Source organism: Cynoglossus semilaevis, chromosome 9 (genome assembly GCF_000523025.1).
Source record: "Cynoglossus semilaevis isolate Cse_v1.0 chromosome 9, Cse_v1.0, whole genome shotgun sequence".
NCBI lineage: Eukaryota > Metazoa > Chordata > Actinopteri > Pleuronectiformes > Cynoglossidae > Cynoglossus > Cynoglossus semilaevis.
The window spans coordinates 2,048,442-2,068,242 of record NC_024315.1 but is presented as its reverse complement, the minus strand read 5'-3'; the positions used below and the strand labels follow the sequence as shown (position 1 = coordinate 2,068,242).

Here is a 19,801-nt window from a genome sequence, read left to right as displayed (position 1 = left end):
CCCAGAGCTCAGAGGTTCCCTCCTTCTTTCTTCCCCGCTCTCATTTGCAGGCAGATGAATCCTGCAGGCACAGATTTAAAGTTCTGGGGTTTTGACCACATGACCTGGCGGCTCAGCCAATGGCAGAGTCTGGCTCAGATTTCAGCCTAGGAGAAGAGAGAGGAGAATAAAGAGGGAGGAAAAGAAAGAGGCAGTCATTAATCTGAGTTCTGCCGGTTCACTGACACAGCTTCAGACTCCTTTCTCCAAGCTGGATTATCTGTTCTTGTTTGTTTGTTTGTTTTTTGGGATTAAGTTGATGGCTTGTTATGGAAAACAAGCCATTCCCACTTCTGGGAAAAAGTCAAAAGTTTGTGTTGGCACAGAGTGAGGAGGACGGGAGCCAGTAACAGTTGTTCACCTCATCTCTTCCTCCACAGCCTTCTTCTTCTTCTCCTTCTTCTTCTTCTTCTTCTGTGAAATGGGGGCCGGAGCTATGACCATCTGTGTGAGTACAAAGACAGAGTTAAACTCAGAAATCTTCCCACTAACGCTGTGATTAAGGGTTAAAGAATGCATCACGGAGCTGTTCCAGTCAGTGTCTGCACTTTTCTTCTGAACTCACATTGACTTCACGACAACGTGCTGTAACTACACTTCTTTCTACGGGTGCTTCAGTAAATGGGTCACAACTGTTTAAAACATACTTTAATGGGACTCCTACTGCTGCTCGCTTCACCCTGCGGTCTATACCTGTCATTTTTTCCAAGCAGCGGTGACCACAGCTGTGAGGTCACTTCTCAGCTGTGGAGGAAACTGTGTTCACACGGTGAATTAAAAACTCTGCAGCAGCAATAATCTGTCCACAGACACGACTGAGGCTAAAACACAAGCTGTTTCTGTGAGCCATGCAGCTGTTGCTTTTAAGGCTTCTGCTGCCAGTTGCTGCAGTGACCACCCACAGAGAGGAGGAGCAGGAGGAGGTAAAAGAAGGAGGTGAACACATGCTGGGGCCTGTTGTTTTACATCATGAGTTTCTGTCCACATTCTGGGCTATTTAAAAAAAAAAAATCTTGTTGACAGTCTCGCTCAGGATAAGCATCTTAACCAGGTATTTTTTGACAAGGCCAAACTGTCATGTAAAGGCTCAGAGCAGTGGTTCTAAAGATCAGCTCAATTGTCCCATGACAATAGAGTCTTTTCACACGGTCAGAATTTGTGGTGTGAAAACATTGAGGTAATGAGGGAGAAGGGGAAGAGGATTGTTACCATCCTGGAATACAATAGACTTCTCAGGAGAGTGGGAAATGAGAGGGAATTCTTGGTAATTGTCTTGATCTCAAGTCAAGTCACTGTGTGTTTATTTATCACATTTAAAACAGTTGACAACAGTTCTGTAAACACAGAAAGATGGAAACATTACGTCAACGAGTAGCTGATTATGGATCAATGAAAATGATCACGAATTAAGAGCTATGATGGAAATATTGTAAAAAAAAAAGTTCAATTTGGATTAACAAATATGAAAAACAAAAATGTATTTAATTGAGAGAGAGACAAGAAATTTACTGAATGACTATTTGAACATCATCTGCATAAAGAGTCATGTTGTGTATTCAACGTGTGTGTCTGTGTGAAATAGACTGAGGCAGATTAATGAGACGTTACATTACCCGTCTAAACCGTTTAAATACATCAACTGTCGGTCAGTTTCACTAATTACTGTTTGTCAGCAGGTACAGAGCAGTAAAAAAAAAAAATCAACTTAGCTGCACCGTTGTTGACATATTTTCACACAACAGTCAGATACATAGCTTGTTTAAATCAGTTAAATCAGTTATAAATATATATATATATATATATGTATAACCAGAGGTAGAAAGTTACGAATCACATTTACTCACGTTAATGCAATTCAGTCGAGAGATTTGTAATTTTTTTAGGTAGTTTTTAGGTACTTTACTATTTATATATTTATACACATAATATATATGTGTATGTATGTATATATATATTTACATACCTTTAAGTCACCTTTAAATAAATGTAATTTCACTGTAGAAATCGCATTTGTTCAAACTGACATAATACATTTGTTTTGATTTGTTAGCTAAAGCTAACATCTGACGTCTCTGTTCTACATCCACCAGTTGCCACCGGTCCTGGTCAGGGCCTCTCGTTCCGGTCAGTTCACTCGTTTACAGTGGTGAACCCTGGAATGACAGGATGTCACATGGTGCAGTTGTTGCCATGGTCACAGGAGTGAAGCTTGCTCTGAGTGCGAGTCGTGGACAGGAAGTCCTAATGACCCGCAGTGTCCGAGCTCAGCCTCTGGTTTGTGTGTCTTCTGTTGTGCTCTTGGTACCGGCTTATCAGAGAGTAGAAATGTTCTGTGCTGAGATGTAAAGGCACAGGGAGACTGAAGCTCACTCTTATCTGTGTCGACCTCAGTCTAGTACTGTTGATTTAAGAGGACTGGGAGTGGAACTGTGAGGGCAGGTCTATAAAGTCTGTTTGCCTTTTTCGTCCAGGTGTCTTTGTCACTCTGGCAGTGCTCCAAAGGTGTCGCGTAGTAACCTGACATTTGTCGTAGCAACACATGCACGGCCAGCCCTGCACTTCCTCTTCCTCCCAACTCTCTGTACACATGCACTCAGTACACTGTGTTCACTGTGTTCATGGCACTGCCAGCCCAGCATCACGTCCATGACACAGACGGGCGACTCAGGAATACCTGATGCCAGTCACGGCAGCTGTGCAGTCGGTGGCTAACTGCTGCTGCTCTCTGCTCTTCTCTGTGCAGCACAGCAAGACAGCGGTGCAGGTCAAAGAGGACATGAAGAAGATGGTGCAGATACCAATACTGAAACCCAGGCCCATGGCAGCGAAGCAGGTCAAGTTGTTTGGAGTTCCACTGCTGGTTCTGAAAGAGAAGGGCCTGGTGGAGGACGGTGTCCCCCTGGTGGTGCGGAAGATGGTGGAGCATCTCAGGAGCCACGGTAAGAAAATACATACTTTGTATTGATTTAAAACTCAGTTCAACTTTGACTCTATAGTTCTTCCCTTCTCTTTGATGTCATGAATTGTCATGATAATATTTTTTACTACATTTTAGAATGTTTAAATAATAATTTTCATCATTGTCCAGCAAGGAATAATTTATCAAAATATTGAGCAAAAAATCAGATTGTTAATTATAATTTATTAATTATTTTATTATATGTGTCTGAACCATGGAGTGGCATGAGAAGTTAGTTCAGTAAGTGTATAAACAAATCTGTGCATTTCTAAGGGAATTTGTTTTTAAACATGAAAAACCACAACCACCTCAAAAGTATCAAATCTAAGACAACCACAACCACCTCAAAAGTATCAAATTTAAGACTTTAGACGTTTCATTATTTAGGATCCAACAATATGCTACTTATATTTTTGATACGGAATATTTTTGGAAAAATCTTCTATTTTTTTCATTCAGATTGTGTTTTCAGTGTCGCTAAATCTTTTTATTTCCATGACCAGCTTTATGTCTTCTGTAATTCTTCTAGTCTTCCACTAGACGGCAGCACACGATTTTTAAACTTCCGGTAAATCCAACTGCTATGTGAATGACGACGATGATGATGCTAATGCAGAGCGGAAGTTTTAGTTTAGTTTAGTTTCTTTTTTATCTCGTTTCTGGTCTACCAAGTCTCTTTTCTGTTAAATTACTATGATAAACATACATATTTATTTTGTTAAAGAGTCAACCTCTGTGTTTACGACTGAACACAGAGATATGAACTTTGTTTTCTGACTTACTTCTCAGCCCTGTATCAGGAGGGTCTGTTCAGAGTTAACGGAAATGTCCGGGCTGTGGAGACGCTGAAACAGCGTCTGGAAGGAGGGGAGGACGTGGACCTTCTCTCCGAATGTGACACGTGCACCGTGAGCAGTCTGCTCAAACAGTATCTCAGAGACTTACCAGAGGGTCTGGTGGACTCAAGGGTTCAGAAGGCCCTGATACAGCACCACCAAGGTGGACAAGACTCTGATTCTGACATTATTATTATTATTATTATTATCTGATACTAATTGTGTTGCTAATAATCCTAATAATCCCAACATCACATGTTTTGTCTGTAGGGTGCGGTGATGATGGTTCCTGGGCAGATTTCAGAGACCTCCTCCAGGGGCTCCCAGATGTTCACCTCAGCCTCCTCCGCTACCTCTGCCACTTCCTCACCCTGGTGGAGAGTCACCACAAGGACAACCGCATGACGGCCCTCAACCTCGCCACGGTCTTCGGACCCACTGTGTTTCAGTGAGTGTGACCCTCTCTTATTAAACACATCTCATGTACACCTCACCTCCAGTTGACATCACCAAGCCTTCACATGGCCTTAAAAGGTTAAAAGAGAGAGAGCACCAAGCTGACACACAGTCATGATAACACATGCGTGAGGATCTAGTCATCCTCCCAATAAATCTGCTTTACCGAACCAGGAATGAATCAGTGGTTAGTTGAGCCAGAAGGTTAACCAAAACGTTGTGTGTTGGACCGTAGACGCTCACAGATCACGTGGCAAAAATAGAACATGTTGTCAAGAAAAACAAATGCAGCACAGGCATGTATGATGGTCACTATTTTCACAATAAAAGATGAGGTAATGACTGCATTGACTGAAAAAATATAATACTTTAGTTTACACAAAATATGAGTTTTAAAGTCAATGTAAAAAAAAAAGAAAGAAATGTTTTTAGATACCTACCAGCAGATGGCGCCGAAGCTCCATTAAACATCTTTAATTGTACACTGTCGTACAAAAATGTGTATTTGTCAAATAATAAAAATTTATAAAAAAGAAAAGAAATGTGGTTCACCTCTTTCTGACATCAAGTTTAAATAAATTAGGTCTAAACAGCTCTTAAACTGCTGACAATTTTAATTTCAACATTAAATTACATGATGCAGTCATTTCTGGTATAATCTTCTGTGCACACACTGAGTCAGGTGCAGTTGTTATGAGGGGCTTGTTTTTCCAGTACATGTTTTTCCAGTACATGATGGGTTTGTACTGAGACCTTCCTGTCAGCCGGCTGCTCTGTCCTCTACACCAGTCGATGAAAAGAATCTCCCTCTAAAAACACCTGCACTGATAAATAACCCTGCATATAAGTGACGGAGAAACTCTACTGGATACTGTTTCACGTACTCACAGCCTGTTCTCTTCATCACAGTGCGTACTCCAGTACCACTGTGTATTTGATGTTGTATATATTTAGGGCTACAGTTTGGCCTGATGCCCAGTAGAGTTGGTGTCACACAGCTGTCCACTGTGGCAGCAGAACACCACACATGCCAGTGGTGAAGCTGAACCGTGCTGAGTTAATCAGGTCAACAGAGTGAAAAGTAAAAACTTTCCATTTCTGTGTCAAAGTAGCCGGGGTTTGATCAATGGATCAATGGATTGTGGGAACAAAGTTAGGAAACAGTTCATTAATCCTTAATTGTTCCACTTTTTTGTTTTTTTGTGTTCTAGTGTGACTCCGAGCTTTGAAGCCATGAAGGACCAAAGTATCTGCAACAAGATCATGGTGAAGCTCATCCTGAACTACAGCCATGTGTTTGAGACCCGTGAAGGCAGCACAGAAGAGCTGCTTTCAAAAACCACAGTCAAGGTGTCGTACACGCTATCACTCACACGCCAGCTGCTAATGTTTATATGGAGATGTGCTGCTGCTGCTGCTGCTGCTGCTGAGGCTGCTGAGGAGGCTGCTGCTGCTGAGGCTGCTGAGGAGGCTGCTGCTGCTGAGGCTGCGTATTTACATGATGTAGGACAAACAACTAGAACTGAGTCAGGTGTCCAAAACAAGCGTGAACTCGGTCCCTGTTTTTAAACCACCGGCACATTGAACGTGAGGGGATTTTGTTTACAAACGCGGCTCAGAACTGTGTCAGTCCGACTGAAATTGATCCCTGCATCGATCGTTCTCACAGCCTTTCTCCTCCACAAGTTTCTGCGCCGACGTCTCACTTTTTGATTCAATGCTGCTGCATAAACAGCTGACGTCTCCACTGGTCAGCTGGTTTGTCTGGTCTGATGGTTTCCCTGCCGGGATCTGGGATTTGGATTTGATCCCTGAGGATTACAATAACAACCTGCTTAAAAACACTTAAATATATCTATTGAAATCAGTTATTAAATAAAATTATTTATTAAACAAACTACTAAATATTCTGTAGTGGAGGAAATATTAACCAATTTATGTATTAAATAATTTTAATTTTAATAAAAAATACAAATAAATAAAATAAAATAATGCATTTTACAAACAATCTAAATATACCTAATAATAATTAATGCAGGGAATAATAGAAACTAATGGTAAAAATATATAAATAATAGTTTTTTGGGTTGAACTTTTTAAGTAAAAACAAGATAAAACAGACAACTTCCTTCCGAGCGTCCATCTTTGGACAGACATTCTCCCTTCACAGTGTCTTCATTGTTGATGGATGACTGTGTGCTCTGCTGTGAAATGTGACTCTGGTCATCTGATGCCAGAGCAGGGGCCAGCAGGCCGCGATCAATGTTGTCTGACCCGCTCACTTTCTCCAAGCATTTTTTTAACATCGTCACACAAACCATAGGTCAGGTTCTCAGGTGACTGTGTGCCGGGCAGAAACCAAGGAAGAGGACGTCCCAGTGATGTCAGACGTCTTCAGACACAGAGAACGATTCAGTCAGAGACGAGGATCTCTGCAGCCGTCGGTCAAACGCTGAAACACTGTCACCCTGTCACCGAGTCGTTTTTATGAAACATTTCCCATCACTGATGTCGGCGCTGTTGTGAACGCCTGTAGGGGGCGGGGTAACATGAGTGCTGCTGACCCATGGGAAACCCCTGAGTCAGATAAGATCCTCTTACACAAATGCATGCTCACATGCACAAATCCACAACATATATGCAGACACACACACACACACATCCAGTGAGGCCCCAGTGAGCACGCGTGGTCGCGGGGCCAGACTTTACTGCGTTACATTCTGTCGAGCATTCGCTGAATCCAAAGGTGTTTACGTGGGGGTCAGTAGACGAGGTCGCCTCTTCACATCTATTTTAAAATCAGTTGCCGGGACATTGGGAAGAAAAGCGAACACAAATGCGTGTACTGTGAAATGTACATATATATATACAATTAAAAAAACATTTTAATATTGATGGTATAATTTTAAATTCAATATGAATCTGCAAATACTCTGCAAATAGTTTAAAAAAGTTTAAAGTAAAAAAAAAAAACCCAAAACAAATCAAGCTAACTAGGCTAAATTTTAACCCAAATTTGGTCGACAAAAATAGTCAAGAACTCAGAAAATTTAGCCCTCGAAAGCTAAGGGAATGCTAACAACTTAGCAAAAAAAAATTCAAAATGTTACTGAGAAAAAAAATGTACAATGTGTTTCCTGTCTCCTGTTCTACTCCTCTGCTACAGGCAGGACATTTTACATATGACCTCCATCTTTGTCCTCTTTCTTGTCCCAGCAGACGCAGGTGACAGATGTCGACACAGAGACGTCACTCACCCACCTCCCTGCAGTGTCACCCACACCAGCTCCCAGGACAAAGGTGCGTGCTCTGCGTTTCTGCAGCAGACGTGCACGTGTGCATTTTCACGTTGTCTGACTCAGTGACGCGCTGTTGTTGTTCAGGCCTGGCGTTTCCAGGTCAAACCTGCATGAACTTTTCCAATTCCCTGACGTTGTCTAAAACTAAAACTAGCCACGTGTTCTCTCCACCGCCGTCTGAACTCAACCAACAACAATGGATTTCTGTGCAGTTTCCTGTGAGCTGTAAAGATATGATCAGTGTTGGTTGATTTGTAGTTGTATATTATTACAGCCCTTAAACGGTAATATAAAATTATAAACACTGAGAGTTAAAGTATAAAATTATTATAATATTTATCCCTGTTTTTATTTTTTTCTTCATGTACATTTTTAAGGTTGGACAAAAAGGCGCAGAATATGCAGGACCACGACCTACGACCTCCGATAAACCTTCACACGACAGACCGAGGAAGAGAAAGGTGAATAACGGTGAAACGGCGTTCTTTCCCTTTTGTTTTCTGTGACGGTTCACCTCAGCCTGGTTCTCACTCCTTTCAATATTTTACTGCCGTCTTATCCCACCTGTTGCGTCGGTGCTGATAAGCCTGAGGTCAGCTCTCAGACAGAACTGATGACTGTGAACCCGCTGCTCAGTCACATGACGGGATTTGATAAAGGCCGTCTACTGCAGGAGTTCAAGAAAACAGACGGAGGCAAAACATGCTCCTGTCTGGGTTTTTATTATCAATCAATGCTGAAACAACAACTGCAGGTTATTATTGGCATTGAACTCAGTCTGTGGTGAGATTTATACACAGATTTGTAACACAGGTCAGTGGGTCAGGAGGGTCTTTCTCTTCACACGTGGAACTTCACGTGATGTTTGTCACTGCGTTCACCAAGAACAGGTTTACCTGAAAACTGAGAACCTCGTCTTTAATTTGCATTTCCACATCATTTACATACATTTTAATCTTCAGATCACTCAAAGTTGTCACAGAAATGTGTGAAAATATACACTGGAAAAATAGAGCCAAAAAATGAATTGGTCAATGCAGAAAACAACAGATTCACCACTTAAATAAATGGATAAAATAAAATCCAGTTTTAATTACATAAAGTCATACATTTTAAAATATACTTATTTACTTAAATAACCCTGTATTTTCTATAAGTTCTAGCTGGACCACTCAATAAAAGTCCTTTTAGTGTCCATTAAGTGAAAGTCCAGTGGAAATGTCCACAGATAAAAAACAACAACAGCTTTTACTTTAACCAGCAGCCATTTAACCGTTTAACTAAGCATTGATTGTTTTTGTTCATTATCAATACTGGAGCTGCTGCGTCACAGTCCTTTTTATACTCCATTAACCTCAGTCAGTGGTTAGCGTCAGTGTGAAGTGAAGTGCTCTCTTAATTTACTGAATCAAGGCTTCGGACACGTTACCAATTCAGCCTGCGATGCAGACGGGCGGTGGTCAGAGAGTGGCTCTCATCCGACTGAGGTTCTTCTCTTACACCTCAGTCGGTGGCTCGCGGTGTTTACACCCCCTCAGGGTCGTCATGGTAAGACAAACGTTAGTCTAAGGATGGAGTTTTATACGCTTCCTTTATTAACCCTCCTGTTTTTCTGCTGCTTTTATGACCGGAGATCCTCGAATGCAAGTTTTATGGCGAAAGGAGCAAAGGTTGAAAGTGTGTGTGTGTGTGTTTGGACATGTGCTGGTCGGTGCAGAAACCTTAGCTGGGTTTCATTTTCCTCCAGTGGCATCTCATATTTCCTGTCACGAGACTCACCTCTCTCTCCCTCTCTCTCCCTCTCTCGCTCTCTCTCTCCCTCTCCTCCTGCAGGTGAGAAAGGCCAAAAGTGATGACACACCAGAAGCTCTTCCTCAGCCCACCTGCTCCGCTCACTTGTCTCATGTGAGGCCTCACTCTGTGACACTACTTCTACCCCTCACCTCTGAACTGAGGAGCCCCAGCCCAGAGGCCATGGAGACGACTCCCAGATCCGAGGCATCCTCAGAGTCCACAGACACCACCCTGCTCCCCGGCCATCTCGATGTCAGCCTCTCTGGCAGCGGGGAGACCCTCCTTAGGTCAGTGTAATAAGAACACGCACCCGTGTGTGAAACAAAATGTCAAATATTTGCTGCTGAATTTTGCCTAAAAACAGATTTATGAACATCCAATCCCATTTGTGGCAAAGCCAAATCTGTGGTGTTTACGTGACGTTCAGTGTGAAACTCAACCACACCCCCTGGTGGAGTGGCGGTCGACGCGGTGCCTCAGTGCTGAAAGGTTCAACTGTGTGGACTTGAGACTTTCTCTTTATCTGTTCAACAAGAGGTGTAAGAAAATATCGATTGCGATATTTTGTTTCACGATACCGTATCAATATTTTACACCGTACCGTTTTTTTACTAACAATTAACATGCGAATATTTTTATTTTCCCAACAATTAAAATTGTTGGGACTCAATTTATTGCCACATTATATCGCAACATATCAGATAAGTATCGTAATCGCTACGACCCCTGGTGTGAACCTAAGTGTCGTTGTCTTTGGATGTGTCCCTGAGATGGACTGTGGACCAGTGTGTTTAGAAAAATATAATTAGACACTGCTTCATTTTATGATTTAACAATTATCAGTCGTGGCTGATAGCAAAGATTGCACGGCCGTAAAACACCAAACATTATCGGCCCTTATTAATCATTAAATTGCGCAGAGATAATCTGTTATCTGTTGTTTTTGTTGAAGTTTTCTGAGTGATTTTGCCGTTGTAGTCGGGATGCTAAGACTAAAAACAGACTCATTGTTATTGACCAGAGTTAGCGCCGGTCGTGAGGTCGCGGCTGAAGGATTGACGGTGAATCCTCTGCGTCACACTGACACTGTGATCAGGGATCGGCATGCAAACGAGCCTATTATAAGAATCAGAAACTGGAACCGCTAGGTGTTGAGTGTCCTCGGCCCTGGAATAGCCCGGCTGCAGCGGTGTCTGTTGTTACCGTGGGGCAGTTGGCCTTGACTGTGGCCACACCTGCAGTGTTTATATAAAAAAAAAATCTCTTTAAAAATTAAAATTCAATCTTTTAATTGACGAAGAAAAAATGACAAATTCACTTCATGGACTGGACTTCCTCCGTAATATTGTGATTAATCGAATTATTCCGGCGTCTGGTCTTCATCTCATCTGGACTGAAGCAGTAAATATTGAGTCCATGTTGAGTGTCATCGTGAAGCGGTGAGATGGGAAGTGATCCTGCCGTCTGGCTTCGACTACAGCTTTTTACAACCTGTGTGACCTTTGAGGTGGCATTAATCAGAATTGAAATCTGTGTCAGCACCAGATCCATGAACACATAAGGTTTAATGTGACACTGAGTCAGAGTCTGACCGACAACCTGCAGGAGCTGCATGTTTGTCTTACTTTTATGTTCAGATGTATATTTGACATGGCACTCGGTGTAAACACCAACATTCCTACAAACTGTAGTTGTAGTATTAGATTACAGAAGATAAGACGAAGTACAGTACAGTATGAATACTGTATGATACAGCAAAAAATAAGATCTGCTATGATAACATAAAAATATATAATAAGATCTGCTATGATAACATAAAAACATAACATATAACATATAATATATTTTTTTAAGATTTGATTTAATTTAGAAAAGAAATGCAGGGCAATGTGAAATATAAAATTAAAAAAAACATTTTAAAATGTCAAAAAAATTGAGAATTAGAAAATTAAAAAATTAAATTGATCATTAATTCATTAATATTTTTTATTTTAATTAATACTTAATTAACAATTCATACACGCATTTGAATCAGCTCAGCTATTTATCATTAGTTATTAGTTATTAATATTTATTTATTATGTTTAAAATTGTCTCAATTAAAATACTTTTTTCTCTGTTTTTCAATTATGATGACAAATGTACTACTGCTAGTAATACTACTACTACTCCTAGTATTACTTTTATTATTAATACTATCACACCTACTAAAAATACTCCCTTAAGTACTCGGACTCAAACTGAATAATTTCCGTGAAGTTGTTGTTAACCTCGGTTTAGTCTCAGTCCTGTCTCTGTCTTCATCAGTCCTCCAAGCGCTGCCGTCGCCGTGACAACCAGCGCTGGGTTAAATGAAGTGCTCCGCTCTTAATAAATCCAGGCTGGCAAGAGTTTTCCTCACCATGTCAGGGTACCAGTAAATCTTGTAGTGGATTTCTCCTCACACACAGTCAAATTGCCCACGTCAGGTCGTATCAGGTGACTGGTCCGCGGCCTGGGTTACCAGTTGGGTTGCCAGTTCTGGGGTCATGTGCATCAGTAAAACTACCTCAGTTGTATTTACATCAGAAAGTGGTCAAAACAGAGAGCAGTGAAGAGTGTGTGTGTGTGTGTGTGTGTGTGTGTGAAGTTAGATAAAGACGGTTGGTTGGTTGACAGTGAGCAGAAGAATTTTATATTTTATCCATTTACAGCTCAGTCCACTGACAAGAACCAAGTAAATAAAGCTACAGTTATGTAAAATTCTAAAAAAAAATGTTTTTAAATAATGTGACTTTTTATTATATATATTACTATCATTAACATTTATTAGCAAAATAGTCTCAGCGACATAAATATATATATATTTATATATATATTTATGTATTTATGTATATATTTATTTAAATATATAAACCCCATATATATATACATATCTAAACAATTAAAAAGTGACTTAATAACTAATTAATTTTGACTAAATAACTAATAAATGATTATAAAAGGTCGTGATTGTAATAAGTCTTGCTTGTCTTTTTGACTAAAATCTGTAAAAAACAAATTTCGTCACACGTGTTAGAAATACGCTTTAATTTAATCCAGGAGAAAGCTGAATGAATTACACTAAACCTTGAGCGTCATGTGTATGTATGTATGTATTTTCACATATATCTGTGATGACACGATGGCGTGACTTTGCAGCTACGCCCTCATTCCTAGAACTCGCGTTAATGTCACCCTCAGCCTTGCGTCTGCTTTTAGATATTCTCATCTCTTCAACACCTTGACCTTGATACCGTATCATACCGCAGACCCACCCGCGGTCCTGAATGACTACACTGATATTTTAAATACCTGGACCGTCTCACCTGCTCCTAAAATATGACACCAGCCTCCCTCGCCGCACATGAGCCAACATAGCAGCGTGGTGTGAACACATTTCCCTCCCAGCTTCGCTCGGTGACTCACTGGGGGATGCATGCGGGCTTTTGTGTAGGGTTGCCATGGAACACTGAATCTTGTGATGTAACTATTGGATTTCTGAGAAGCCTGTGGGAATTAGATAGAGGTGAGGAACATTGCGGTGTGGTGTGAGCGCAGGCTCCCTGTTGGTGCAACAGTATTGTCTCAGAAAGTCTCCACCATCAGGCTGAAAACGTGAAGACATGAGCTGCAGGGAGTTTACAGCAGGAACCTGTGTTACCTGAGGAGGTAGTTTTCCAAATCCCACAAAGAGAAGTGACTGTTATCAGCTGAGACAGAGCAGGTGGTAAATACATCATGAGTGATCATTGTATTTAGTCTAGTCCAGGCTCTAGTCGGTTTCCAACCACTTCTCCAGGGCATCAAACCCTCAGGAAATGACTCAGGAACTAGGTTCTCACAGCAGGAAGCAGTGGCTCAGATCTGATTTATTTATTTTGACCATATGTGTGTCTTGTTTTTTATGAACAGCAAAAAAAATAATGCACAAAAATGGAGCTATTCTGTAGGAAGAACATGATTGTCAACGTCTTACTTACTCCTTTGACCATTAGGTGGCGACAGGAAAGTCAGCGTAGTTAGTTATTATTAATGTTTACGTTGTTTTCGCCTGAACATTTACGTCGCTGCTTTGATGAAAGGAAAAACATGTTGATCCAGACCCGTTGGTGAAATCTGGATTTTTCCAGAAGTATTCCCTCAAAGGCATGTGTTTTCCTCTCAGTAAGGTAGTGGGTAAGTAGGATTTCCTCTTTGGTAATACGAGGGGTCTGTGGTGGAACGGATTATTTTAATACGCATGCCAGACAGTGTAATACAAGAGGCTTTCGTCATCGAAACGTCCGCAGTAATGCATTGGTATTGTTGGCTGAACTCCACCTGCATCTGAACCAGGTTGTGCAGAACAACAACATTTCCTGTGCATTGTCTCCAGAGGTGTTCACTGAACCTTGGCCTCTTTTTGATTCCTTGAAACCTAAATCCTTTGTTTTGCGCTCCGTCGAGGTGGTACTCCAACCACCAGTCGAGTGGTTTCCTCATCACTTGATATGCCTGTTATTGTGAGGCAGGTGACGTCACCTCGTGTACCCGAACACATTAACGGTTTCCTCAAAAACAATTTGTTTGTCCGGTGTGTTTCAGATCCTCTCGCAATCAACATGTTTGTTCTTAGTGACTGAAGGGTGAACATTTTCTGAAGCGGATGATTTAATTTTTTTTTTCTCTACACATTAATCATAAATCCGAGCTGATTTTTTTTTTTTTTTTGGTGCATGTGACGTTATGTGTTTGTTAGAAAATGATGAATATTGAACAGGAAATGTTTTTATTATAATTCTAAATTATATTTCATTAAATATGAAGATTTATCTAATGTACTTTCTGCATGAAAAACAATTTTTTTTTTTAGATAATTATGTTATGATTGTACTGGTCCGGCCCACTTGACGTCTAATTAGGTTGTTTGCGGCCCCTGAACCAAAATCAGTCTGACACCGTGCATGAAAGTCATCTTGACTTGAAAAACAAGTCAAACTCCAAATGTTCCGTAACTCGCCGGACAACATTTTAGTCTCGACATTATCTTGAGAACACATCTGTTTTTGGCTGCACACCTGTCACACGAAAACACAAAAAAAATAGTTTTGTTGCTTCGACTACTCATGGATTTTTATCCTTGAATGAATTTCCAGTTCACAAATCGCGTTAAAAGTTTAAAAAAAAAAGTCCAATTAATAATAACATTTTTTTGTTTATAAAATATATGAAAAAATAATTTATTTAAGAAGGGCATCTAAAATTGTGGTGATATTTACATTTAAAAGTGATATAAAATATTTAGTAACACTGATGTAACAAAATAAATGATTATGGAATGTTGAGTCTGTTCAAGGCAATTCCAGAATCAATGCTAAGTTCCCCGTTGTTGCATAATTCCATCATGTGCTCCTGGCAGATAATCAGCAGCAGCAGCAGCAGCAGCAGCAGTCTTTTCTCTCCAGCTTCATAATAATTACTTGAGACAAGTTCCACAAAAGCACTCATCTGTAGAACTGCCAGCCTTTTCTTCTCCAGACAAAGGCCAGCCGTATGCTCCTATTTTCAAACGCGTGGAGAGGGAGGAGTTGATGTTATTACCAAAGCACTTAGTGGCTACATCGTATAGGCAGGTTATGTTTTCAATTTTTCTTTTTCCCTTTTTTATGATTCAGATGTAAGGTGGAGAAGGAAGAAGCTGAAGATGGAGGCAGGCCCACATCGCCTTTCTACATGAGGTAGGGCTTCCTGACTCAGAGTAGGGCCCTGCAGGGTCGGGTGAGAGAACGTTGTTGTTGTTGTTGTTGTTGTTATGACAGTCTGGAGGTGTGAGTGGGGGAAGCGGTCGCCCACTGACACGCTGCTTTGTCATCGGAAACAAAAGAATCTGCAGTTGGTGGTAAAACAGGGCAGCATGCAACAGATTGAACATCCCTGTGTGATGGTTGTGGCAGAAGCAGCTGCAGTACGTGTTTCAAACACACACACACACACATACACACACAAAAACCCCACAAGTCACTGGTCCAAAATGTGAGGATGTGATGTGAGGATCATTTCAACGGCTTCAGTCATTACGTCTTTCCTGAGTACTGAGTATTCTACTGAAGCAGATATCTGTGACCTTTGACATGTTGAAGACTTTTATTATCTATTACTGATGTTTAGTGAACCTAAACCTCATCTTGGTACTGAGATACCAAAGTATCTATGTGTCTGTGTGTTTTGGAACCATAGGCCTGCTAGACACTGGTACGCCAACTTTTGATCACAGTAAAATACTTTACCAATAAATTCCCGAACAAATCTCCGAAAAAAAAAGTTTCTCAAAAATGACTAAAAATGCACTCATTTGTCTTCAAATACTTAGCTATGTCCATTTCTGTGGTTAAAAGTCAGAAAAAATATACTTTTTTGGTACGCCAACCTTTGATCACAGAAAAAATTCTATACCAATAATTTTCCGATCAAATCCCCGAAAATAAAAGTTTCTTAAAAATGACTAAAAATGCACTCATTTGTCTTCAAATACTTAGCTATGTCCATTTCTGTTGTTAAAATTCAGAAAAAATATACCTTTTTGGTACGCCACCTCTGGGTCTGTGTGTGTGTTGACTTGTGTGTGTGTGTGTGTGTGTGTGTGTTGACTAATGACTGCCTCAGGTGTTCGCTCACCCTAAGCTCGTTCTCTCAGCCAGGCTGTTTGCTGACGTGACCTTGCAGCTGATAATGGCTGCCGGCTGACGGCTGCTCTGAGCAGGTGTTGTGTTAACTTCAGCAGTTTCACAGTAACAAGGTGACTGCTTCAAATACACAGCTTAAACACAACAACTTGAAAACTCAGCCTAAATAAAAGTCCACTGTCGTACAATCAGAGCGCAGGGAGATAAACGTGACCCTGACCTACATAAACACCACAGTCACACCACGCCAGCGGGGGCAATAAATCTACTGCCCACCGATACTCGCAGCTTTTGAACCCATTAACATTGAAGGTTTATTTTAAACAAAGCAGAATCGAATGGATTTTAATAAAAAGAAAACAATAACAGGTCAAGCTTCAAGCTTCAACGGCCAAGGAGCAGATACTGAGTCAGGTTTTCATCGTAGAAGGTTAACTTAACGTGTTAGTAATCACTAACCAGGCTCCATTACATGAGTATGTATGAAGCAGTGAATGGATTACACACAAACTGCATTCCTGAGAAGTTGCTGCTCCTCAAGATTAAAACAAGAGAAAAAAAACTCTGTAAGGAAATGAATTCATAAATGTATCAAACCCCTTTACAATCACACATTATGACATCACATCACATGTTCTTTCAGCTGCTACCTATAGGGGTCGCCACAGTGGATTAATCTATAATATAATATTTATATAATGTATTATATATAATATTATATAATATATTATGTATATATATATATATATATTATATGTATATATATATATGCATATATATACATATATATATATATATATGTGTGTGTGTGTCTTAAATATCATGTTTTTCTACTGCATTACTACAGTTTTTTTGTGTGTTTCTGTGTACGCGGTACATGCTGACTGACAGTTACCTCCAGGATATTCTGTCTGTGAGCATTTATAGCTCAGTATAATGACATTACACAACGGTTGCACTGTCAGAATCAACCGTGGCGTTCTATTCTCGGACCGCCGTGTTGACGTACAGGTTTATCTTTGGGGTCGTTCATCTGAACTCACTGCTGCAGAAGCTTGTGTTTTGAGTCCATGTTCAAATCTAACACAGTGACTCACTGACTTCCGCTGCACTCTTTTTGGTCGGTAGCTGCTAACGGGCTAGCGGCCGTCAGTCCTGCCTCATACCATAGTGTCTCCTCATCATCACGTCTTTATTTTAAATCACCTCAGACTATCACAGACGCTGGTCAGTGCCAGAGGATATTCATGGCTGAATGTTCAACACCGGACTCTTACAGTCAGTCTTTGGGCCCAGCTGTTTGAATCATCAGAGACTAAATGTGGCTCCAGCAGAGCAGAGAGAGAGAAGCTGATGTCACACTGCCAAGAAACATGACTGTAATGGAGGCCTGGACACAATCAGTAGATTTTAAATTATTATTGAATTTGTTTTTTTACTCAGAGATTCTATTCCTCTGAGTGAAACACAGTGTCCACAGAATAAATTTAAAAAATCGAATTAAATCAACTATATTGACAATTTTAATTCTCCATTTATTCCTAATTAGGTCTTTTTTTTGTAAACTGATGCTCAACTTTATTATAAGTCAAAAAACTTTTTTTTTGCATTGAATTTTTATAATTCAAGACAAAACGCTTTAATAAAGAAAAAGTGGTTAAAAATGAAGAATATCTCATCAATAAATGAGAAATTCAAAGACATTTTATGCTGAAATTAATCCGTAAAAATAACATACGTGACTCATTAGACTCGTTTAATTATTTTCTTTTTTAAATACAGAAAAATAAAAGTTTATTCTGATACAGTTGGACTCTCTCAGTGGGGACATGCAGACCACCTTTAGCCTGATGAACTCAGCCTGGAGCAGGAAGTATTTTTAGAAACTATGTTCAGCATCTACCTCTGGGTGTAACCTCGCGTCTCATCATCGTTTTTATCCAAAGCTGCTACAGAGGCCGTTTTTACAGATCTGTTTCTTTAGGTTCAAGTCTTGATGTTTGTGCTGCATGCGAAAAAAAAAAGTCATGTGACATTTTTCAGGCACAAAAGGGTAAAGGTCAAGTCCACCTGGGTTAAGATATCCAACATTCTTTCTGTGCTCCTCTTCTCTCCTCTTATCATGTCTGTGGACCAGAGCTCTGCCAAGCTCTGCTGTGACTGACTGTCAACACTCACGTCAGGGAGATTATTTTTTCTTTTAAAGCCTGTGTTTATAGTTTTATATATATATATATATATATATATATATAAATAAATATATAAATGAAATGTCCTCATCTGCTCTGAACGCAGCAGCTGAAGTTAACAGACAATCATAAAGACACGATGCCTTAATCACCAGGGATTCGGGGGGGGGCTGGGGGGGTTCAGCGTTGCTCAGTGACCTGTTGTGACCACCTGCCTCTGCAGCATTAATTCACCTTTGTCTTGTGTTTCTCCTGTCAGTAACCACCTCTCCTCTGCCCACTGCAGACCTGATGTGGTGAAGTACATGGACTTCAATTTTTTCTCCTGTCAATTTATTATTTATTAGTTATTATTTATTATTTATTACTGCTGTGTTCTGTTTGGTGGGTTAAAAAAAAAAAAACAAAACATCTGCTGATTTGTCTCCGTGTCTCTGTGTCTCCGTGTAGTTTTCTGGACAGGACCATCCGTTCAGCAGTGGAGCAGCACCTGTTCAACGTCAGTCCTTCACAGGATCAAAGTCTGAGGGAGTGTGAGCCCTGCTTGACCTCTCCGAAGGGGAGGCCAACTGCACGACAGAGACGCCGACACAAGAGACAGCAGCAGCAGGAGCAGAGGGAGGAGCAGGAGGGGCAGGAGCAGCAGGAGCAGCAGCAGGAGCAGAGGGAGGGGCAAGAGGAGCAGGAGGGGCAGGAGGAGCAGGAGCAGCAGGGCCCCAGAGAATGTGAACGAGACTGGTACAGTACATCCTTCTAGAATGACATAAGAGGACGTTCAGTGATGTCAGAGGTCGTTCACTCTCTGTATCTCTGTTAGTAATAGTAATAGTTATAATGATGTCTTTTTTCAAAGCCAGGGATTAGCCCCGCCTCTTTTGACATGTTTTATTGACAGCTAAGCCTAACCACTAAAAAAACAGTTCCTATCAATCAATAACTTGATACATTAGTAACTTTTACCAATATATTTTACATCAGATGTATGTACTGAGGTCAAACACTTCTTCAAACACGACCCCAGACTTCATCATGAGACTGACTTGACTTGAACAACACCCCCCCCGCCCCCCCGAGTCCCCAAACAACCTCCGCCCAGTGGCCTCAGGGAGGATTAAAGATGACGAGGTTTATTTTTTTTTAAGATAAAGTAGTGAAGTGTACATCACATCAGATCAGTAAATGAACACACACTGCTGTTTTGGTAACACAACACAGGTCGTTCCAGCTGATCCTGGTGGAGTCTGAGGGATTAGACCAGTGCCATAGTTCAAAGACACAAAGTACTGTGGACAGTAAACAGTGATTGGACACAACCTAAACAGCGCCTCTGCACAGGAAACTAGATGTACAGTAGTGGAATGGAATTGGAGTGCAGTGGAAGACACACATTAAAACCTCTTTAATTCCTGCCTGACAACAGGGCTGCACACATCACCGCAGACATCAACAAAGAGAACATCCCGTCCAGTGGGAGAAGAACCTCAGGCGACGTGGGGGAGAACACGAGCAGCAGCGGCAGCAGCGGCAGCAGCGGGGGGCGCGGGCG

At 40.8% G+C, this 19,801-nt stretch overlaps 1 protein-coding gene across 1 annotated transcript in view; it reads left to right on the top strand.

Moving 5' to 3' along the window:
* Positions 1 to 180: 180 nt before the first annotated feature.
* LOC112487459 (protein FAM13A-like) overlaps positions 181 to 19,801 on the top strand; it is a 19,903-nt gene continuing 282 nt past the window's right edge. Inside the window, exons 1-11 of the mRNA XM_025058449.1 lie at positions 181 to 487; positions 2,783 to 2,978; positions 3,788 to 3,997; positions 4,105 to 4,282; positions 5,502 to 5,640; positions 7,507 to 7,590; positions 7,967 to 8,050; positions 9,423 to 9,670; positions 15,059 to 15,121; positions 18,706 to 18,993; positions 19,676 to 19,798. Coding sequence (XP_024914217.1) covers positions 461 to 487; positions 2,783 to 2,978; positions 3,788 to 3,997; positions 4,105 to 4,282; positions 5,502 to 5,640; positions 7,507 to 7,590; positions 7,967 to 8,050; positions 9,423 to 9,670; positions 15,059 to 15,121; positions 18,706 to 18,993; positions 19,676 to 19,798 — 1,640 coding nt within the window. The 5' untranslated portion in view covers positions 181 to 460. The remainder of the gene's footprint in view (positions 488 to 2,782; positions 2,979 to 3,787; positions 3,998 to 4,104; positions 4,283 to 5,501; positions 5,641 to 7,506; positions 7,591 to 7,966; positions 8,051 to 9,422; positions 9,671 to 15,058; positions 15,122 to 18,705; positions 18,994 to 19,675; positions 19,799 to 19,801) is intronic.